Below are 8,291 nucleotides of genomic sequence, written 5' to 3'. Positions count from 1 at the left end.
CATTTCAATGAAACTCGTGTACCGGAATAGGATATTTTGCTCGTCTCGACAGTGACTGAAGCCGAGACAAGACGAGACGAATTGCTCGTCTCGTTTTCTGGAATAGGGCCCAAAACTCAATGGTTGGCGTTGGTAAGCGTTGTTCGTCTGTAAGTATTTCCATAATTAAATAGCAATTAAAACTACTCAACTTTGGCACATGGCACGAATCACATGTGATATGTCAAAAATAGTACACTGAAAAACCGAACATCAAAAAAAAAATCCCTTACTGTACATTAGAGGTGGGCAAAACGGTTCACTTTGAGTCGTTATTTATTATTTTCAGCATAAACTAGCATTGTGCTGCTTTGCTTACGATGTATTGCAATAAATGCTATAGCAAAACTGTACCCAAATCACGAAAGTCCATCTCAAAATTATCGAGCACAATATGATATAATATGAAACATATTTCCTATTAGCGACGCGAATTTTACTGTTTAACGAGACTGTTTAAATCAACTTTCAGCTTTCAACTATATTTTATAAGTGAGGTAGATTGGCATGACAACTTACTGAAATATTTACCCTGAACTTGATAAATAATTTAACAATCCAATTTAAAACCATCGTATCCTGAACGCAACATAAAAAAACGCAACAAGCGTTTTTTATGAAGCGACAATACCGACATATTATTTTTGTTGTTTCATGGGGCTATCGTTTGTTTCCATTCGTTAATTTGAGAACTATTTACCTTGCAGCACCATTCATCTATCACTCGTTCGTTTTCTTTCCTCTTACGCACCGCTTACCGTACACAGTTCGTTCTGAACTGCATGCACAGTTCTGCCAGCGGTCAGTTCGTTCTGAACTGTATTATCAGTTCATCATTCACCATACACAGTTCGTTCTGAACTGGGTATACAGTTCATATGAACTGTTGCCCAGCAAAAAAGAACGGCAGTTCGTTCACTCTTTTGGGTGAACTCGTTCTTTTGATCAGTTCATGAACGGTTTGCCCATCTCTACTGTACATAAAGGTAAAATAGAAAAAAAAACATTGGAGAAAAATTCTTTCAGTATTTTCACTTGAAAGGTAAATAAAACAAGAATAGGCAGCAAAATTGTGGACGTTCACATTCCTTTATTCATCATATTTCCTTGGTACTTTAGAAAGTGGCACTAGCTTACATTTGATTTATAATATATATCAGAACATTGCACCATTTTTGTTTATCTTGTCTCTTTTAGCGAGAGATGTGTATGTGTGTATATATTAATGCATGTGTGAGTGAGTTTGTGTTATACTTGTTTGAGTTCTGAAGCTATCACTGAAAGGTTTTCTTTTTTTTTCTCGTAATTGCATTGTGGTTTTTATGTTTTAACAGTATAAAAAGCAATAAATTGAAACAAGAACGAATTTCTATACACAGCGTGAGAGATATGTTCAAACATTCGATTCTTCTTCTTGCTTCTTCCTTGAAAAGATGATGAGGAAATCCAAATCGATGATCGAATTGAGCAACACTTTTGTAATGATAGGAAAAAGAACAAATACAGATTTGTTGGATACGTATAGAAACAAGGGAAAAAGAAAACACAAACCGTAAATTAAGCGTATATAGAATGAAAAACCTAGGAATAGCTTAAATTAAGTTGTGGTGAATCGAGCTGATTGAATGACGGTTAAACGATTAACACGGAAAATATTATAATTTTAATTTCGCACATTCGATAACAGCCCTTTTCTTCGTCTCATCGAAAGACTCATGCTCACTTTTTTCTCTCTGACAGTTTTTCATTCTTCTTTGTCCAGACTTTTAAGATGGTATGCAACTCAACTTTTTACTTTTCAAAATTTTATACCAAAAAAAATTAATGCGATTTGAACCGATAATATATTTCTCTTATTCACTTAATCTACTAACGAACTCAAATAAAATTTCTAGAAATAGTTGATCCTCGAATCAAGTAGTCGGTGAAAAATTTCTGCTTGAACCAGTCTTGTGTTCATCGACAGAAACAAAATTAATCTAGCCGTTTCTTTGCTCAATTTTCATTTTGCCTCTTTACATTTATGCTGAAGAGCTTACTTAAGTGCTACTAAACTCGTACTTTCAATTGTAGATTTTATGGTTTCGTTTTGGCGGAAGCTTTGTGTATTTTTCACCCGTTCTCTTTTTCACTCTCTCTCTCTCTCAACTTAGCAATTTCTGCGTTTCTCATCGCACACATCCCTTTTAGAAACCATACAAATACGATTGCTTTCATGTCTTTCACTTTCATCCTTTTACGCATCCCTAATTGTTCCTGCATTTTGGCTTATTTATGCATAAAAATACATCGAGTTTTCTTTTGCCTAAATAGAATTATCTGTAAAAAAAACAAGAATTAAACTTTTACAGTAATAGTAACTAAATTGCTATTTTTGGACGAGAAATAATCGCCAAACGTTTGCATTTCTGCTTCACGAAAACAATTTTAAATGATAACCCATATCGTCACCAGCCTTCGTGTGGAGGCAAGAACGGTTCACAACTGTTTGAATAACCTGTTTTCCGACGAACACATTATAACACATTTTAATAAAAACGTTTGACCAAAACACAATATATTTAAAAGAAAAAAATGTAAGAAAACTAACACATAATTCTGTTTTTGATCCAAAGCTACTCGATAACTTCCTTTTCGCGGTATCGTTTCAAAGAACCTCAGCACCAAGACCACATACATTGTGCTCACAAAACAATCCCTGTTAACTATTTTCGTAAATAATTGGAATCAACGTAGATCATTTAGCGACAACGATGCCTGCACGAAACGAAACATCTCCTGAAATTGGTAAAAATATACGAATGATAAAAATATCTTTCCTCTGGATTTCCCATTTGCTTTGCAATGAAAGCACACTTTTCATTAGTTTTTCACAACCGGCTCGCCGATTGGTTCACGTGTTTTTTTTTTCACCGTCTCGCATCCAATTTCAAATTACGCAACGATTAGCCCTACGTTCAAAAAGCTTCCCATTCAAACTGATTTCCTCTATATTTTTTCGATCTGCCCTAGCACTAGCCCGATTATTTCTCTTTTTTTACGTCGTTTTTTGCTAACTTACACTGACCCATTCTCTAATGGCACAGTTGGTGGTGGTGGTTGCTGAGGTTGCTGCTGCTGCTGCTGGAGCACTTCGGCTGGGAGCTTCGATGGATCAATTGACGAGATAAGAATCTCTTCTGCGTTACTCCCACTGTTGTTGATATCGATGCAACCCACTGCTATTACGAGGTCAGAAGTCTTTGTTGCAATGGACGATTCTTCAGCTGCCACTGCTGCTGCTGCTGTTGCTACTTCGCTACTGCTCTCAGGACCGATTTTCAATGCTGTGCTATCCGGTTGCGTGTCCATATCAGGTTCGACCATTTCACTATTTCTAAAAATAAATTGACGAATGAATAAAATTGGAACACATAGGTATAAGAAGATTGACGGAGATGGTAGGTCAACAAAAAGGAATAAGGTGTCAAAATTCCGATGTAATCAGTATCCGTTGAAACCACAGCATCTACAATGTAAACCCAAAACAGCTTGTTTTTGATCATTTGGAATCGTTTGAACCATGAATTATTCGGTTGACAAAAAGTCAGGTACAGTGCTGTTCATAATAATAATGATAAGACTACTCATATATTTAAGTACAATTTTTATGCTTTTTCTCCAATGGTACCGTGAAGTACCCATATGCCGCTCAGCTAAGTCAATATTCAACGTTTGTGTACTTTAAAAATTACTGCTTACGCGTATATAATGTTCTTAAATGTGCTACTTGCTTGGTATTTGTTCCACTACTGATAAATATACGGATGTTGCACCTTTTAGTCCTAATTCCAACCGGAAATAACGTCATTTTCCTAATTCCGTTAATTGGTGTTCCTAATTCCAATAATCAAATTGTTATAGTAATGAATCGTTTTAAATAGTAGATTTGATGATGTTTTATGTTGTAATCAAGTTAAATGAGTCAAAATCAATAATCGAATGAATTACACTAGTAATATGTCTGCACGGCTGCGTTTCCACAAAATAGCAGTGTAAACAGTGCAGTGTAATAGCGAATTCGTTTTTGTTCAGTTTCAACCTCAGTGCCGCACTAACTGCTGTCAAAACGTTTTTTTATTCAGTCAGTTTCGCACTCAGTGTCGCACTGGTTCGCCCCGAAAGCTGTTAGTTTCGCACTGAGATGTTTCACGGGTTGGCACTCGGATTCACCAATACAGCTATACCGAACTGTCAAGTTCCGAGTATATTTTGGAAAATCTAAAAATAAAAACTATGAAGATGAAAAACCTGCTGCTTTTGCTTTTGTATTATTGGAATCGTAATCCAATTCGGATTCTGATTTTGAAAGTATATTCGAGCAGACGGCATTAAGCTACGTGTGCTTTCATTGGGAGGCGAAAATAATGATGGATATTCAGGTGGAATAAACCTGCTTTCAAAATCAAAATTATGAATGAAAATTTACTTTAACGTATCGAATATTTATTTCATGTGATGAAATAAGAGGTTTTTTTCCGATATCACAGAAACATATTGAACGAAAACTGTGGCTAATGATGATTTTATATTATAATAGTAATTATTTGTGGAAAAACCAGGAAATGCATCGACAAATGGTTAAGTAAGTGTCAGAACTACATGTTTTAAGTAATAAAACAATATGAAGTGGAAACATTCATTCAAACTTTTATATTTTTACACTGCACTTGGCCCTGCTGATCTGATAGAGAATAATTTACCTCCCAAGCATTAATATCGCCATTAGACGTCGACACTGTAAATTTATCGTCGCGAAAATAAACTGAAAACGTTTTTTTATTACAGAGTCAGTTTGGCACTGACTCAGTTTTAAAAACGAATTCGCTATAAGATTATCGATCGGTGTTAACTACCTTTGCCTGGACTATTTTCTTGCCGGATACTTATGGATTTCGTGAAACCAGCTCCTGATTTGTTCCTTGCAAATAGCTGCACGATGTTTTGACAATAAGCTTGGCACCCGTTTCAATATTCCTTAATGTCGTTTAATGAACCCATTGATTCAATTACGAGCCGGTATCCCGATTTTAAATGGACTGGAACGAATTGATTTACACACTTAATGTGCTACGCTTAACAGTAATCTCTTTGTGTTCACGGGGAATCCAGCTTATGCTTTGGCTAACAGCCTTTCAACTATCCGTCCTTCTGTGACATCGAAAACGGTTGCTTTTCCAGGACGAGGTCTGGAATACTTTCCCAATACCTTCTCGCGCAGTATTGAATACGGAATTCCGTGCTTTCGAAAGGGAAATCTGGTTCTCACCATTTGCACAGTGTCTGCTATTTTCGACCTATCCTATTGAATGCGTTTCTAACCGGCGTTTGTTTTACTTATCGCAATATAGCAAATGAAATCTGTTGGGTGGTATAAAAAACAGGTAGAGATATGGGTGTCCTTGTTCCAGCCATGTTTATTTTGATGATAAGCGATCGAATTTGCAATGAGAATATGTGATAAAACTATTAAATCAATGCAGCGTTCAGTTTTTATTACTTTCTGGAGATTTTCAATCGTTTACACTTTGTAAATTGATAACAACTGTGGACAATGCTTTTAGCCACTTTGCCAAGGAAAACAACAAAAATGGCAGATGACAGGTCGACGAACGATGTTAGCTGAAATTTATATCGTTAAGCTTAACTAATAGTACTTCGTTGCCAAGTTTTCAAATATTTATGGTTTTGCAAGTATACACAAAAATAATTTATTAGAAGAAATATGTTGGCTAGTGGGAAAAACAATATTTTATGTGAAGTGGGTGGAATTATGCACTGGCTGATATAAGGGAGCTTCACGGTATATAAAATGTACTTCAAAAATATGCTTCTCAATTTAAGAATTAATTTATTTTCGTGTAAGACTGATTGTTTAAACGCCTTTTCTAAATGATACGACCACTAGCAGTTTTCATTGAGTTAATGATGGAAAAATTATTCAGAAATCATTCCACAACTGAAGAATTGCTGTTTTCAGCTCATCAACCGTTGACAATTGACGATTATCACGTAAATCCGTCAAGCCATCATTCCCCAGAGGCTTTCAATAGTGTTTAAGTCCGGAGAACAAGCCGACCAATCCACGTCATCATTCCAGTACTGGTATGAATTCTATGGTCAATTTTCTGGTCGCATCATTATGAGAAGCACTGTACCAAGAAGACTCCGTTGTTTTACGACATTTATGTGAACAAACTCTAACCTAGCAAACACATCCCACACTGACACATTAGGTTGCCTTCCTCAACCTGAAGGGATTGTTCTAAGCTCGACTTAGCGTCGACATACCTTGCACAACTAAGCAACATCTTCGATGTTGTGATAATCTTGACCACAAACGCAAATATTGGCAAGGTTTATATTGAAAAGCAGTGGTTAAACGCACTGTGATTAGACATGGCATGCGAATAAAACCCCAACTCAAGTCCAAACTTTTAAACCACGGTTTGAGGCTAACCTTGAGGATAATTGAATGAAGCCACCGACCCAATTCATCTTCGTTTCATTTTGATGGTATTTTTACGGACTGAAGGATAAAATTCATGGAAGCCGATTCTACCTTTGTTCATTAATCAGCCCGGTCGTTTCCCGGAATTGAGCAATGTTAAGAAAAAGGCGACAAAGGTGAGGACATAATAGCGTATGGATAAAGTCTCAAGATTTCAGCAATATACAGCCTCCATTTCAGTAAAATAAACTGAGCAAGGGAATTTAAGACTGTGGAAAGTGCTGAAATTTCGTTGAACACTCCAAAAATTAATTCATAGAAGACCCTACACTACCCTACCTACGCAATAAAAATCGTTGAAACGATCTCCATCGCAACTTATGGACATTCTCTGCAGTTTACGGATGAATAAACCACAAGACGGTACAGAGAAACGGAACACCTCGATAGCCCCCGGTTGCACGGACCCCATTAGTGAGGATGTTACACTCCCACCGGTATTTGCGGATAACCTTCGTCGTCGAAGGAAAAATTACTCACACATATAAAACAGCGTGCAGTGTTGTGTTCAGAAACTCTGAAAAACTTGTATTGAGGCCAGTAGAAAACGAAAAACACATACATAACACAGTTTTAACGTAAAACATGTATTGTAGCGCACACGTTAGAAACTTTGTAAGATTGAGCGGGTGCAGTGCTGCACTCATGGTCCCAGCGGAATAATTTTTGAGTGCAGTACGGCACTCATGGGCGTCTAAGTGTTAATGATGATACGGGTACGGCAGAACAAATTTATGGGAAAAATGAAATGCTTCCAGTTTTCATTAATATACACCCAGGTTTTTTTTACGCATAACTACCTCGTTTAAAAAACCGCGTTAATTGGAAAATCCGAGTGATTCGAAAATCCGCGTTAATTGGAAAATCCGCGCAAAAAACGCGTTAATTGGAAAATCCGCGTAAAAAAAACCTCGTAAAAAACCGAGCAAAAAAAAACCGCGTAAAAAACCTGGGTGTACACCATTTAGAGATTAACCCATTAACGACCAAGCTGTAAAATTGGCATTATTTTCTCCTCTTTCTTTTTCCAACGAAGCGACGATAGACAGTGCCAAACCGCGTAATTTCAAGAGAATCGCGTAATCTCAAGAGAATCGTGTGAATCATTTATGAACGTAAAAAATCGCGTAAAAAAGAATCCAGTGTAGTTTATTCAAGCTGGCGCACACGATGTGTCAAGTTCTATTGAACGGATTTATTCCAGATTTGATATAAATAAATCTTTATACATGCCTCTATCGCATGAACAAATATAATTTCAATTTTCTAAATTTTACTATTTTAAAAACATTTGAATTGTCAAAAAAATGTCCAAAAGAGCAAAAGGCTGCTGTTCTGTCAAAACATCTCTCTTGACTTATCCCAACGTGGTGTGTTGTGTTCAGAAACTCTGAAAAACTTTATTGCTATAAACCCGTTTTTCTGCATGTTTTCCATACCATGGCGACATCTTTACTGATTCAGAATCCGATGGATTTTTGTTGAACCACTTCACTTCACTAGCTTGTAGCTGTTCTACTTGTGAATATTTGTTTTCGCTTGGTTCTTGTTTCATTGTTAAAAAATTAATAAAGAAATAATGGGCCTGATTCTCGAATACACTACGAATACACTTCACGGTGGAAACGGTATGAAACGCATTCGCGATGACAACGGTACGGTATCGACATCTGGATGCGAGATTAGTTTCCCACTAAATTTA

The 8,291-nt window shown here is 36.6% G+C and overlaps 1 protein-coding gene across 1 annotated transcript in view; it reads right to left on the bottom strand.

Moving 5' to 3' along the window:
• Nucleotides 1–1,099: 1,099 nt before the first annotated feature.
• LOC129768138 (serine/threonine-protein phosphatase 6 regulatory subunit 3) overlaps nucleotides 1,100–8,291 on the bottom strand; it is a 46,338-nt gene continuing 39,146 nt past the window's right edge. The window contains exon 13 of the mRNA XM_055769577.1: nucleotides 1,100–3,415. Coding sequence (XP_055625552.1) covers nucleotides 3,097–3,415 — 319 coding nt within the window. The 3' untranslated portion in view covers nucleotides 1,100–3,096. The remainder of the gene's footprint in view (nucleotides 3,416–8,291) is intronic.

The sequence above is a fragment of the Toxorhynchites rutilus genome, chromosome 2, assembly GCF_029784135.1.
Source record: "Toxorhynchites rutilus septentrionalis strain SRP chromosome 2, ASM2978413v1, whole genome shotgun sequence".
Classification (NCBI taxonomy): domain Eukaryota; kingdom Metazoa; phylum Arthropoda; class Insecta; order Diptera; family Culicidae; genus Toxorhynchites; species Toxorhynchites rutilus.
The sequence above is the reverse complement of the archived record's forward strand: the minus strand, read 5'-3'. Positions and strand labels throughout refer to the sequence as shown.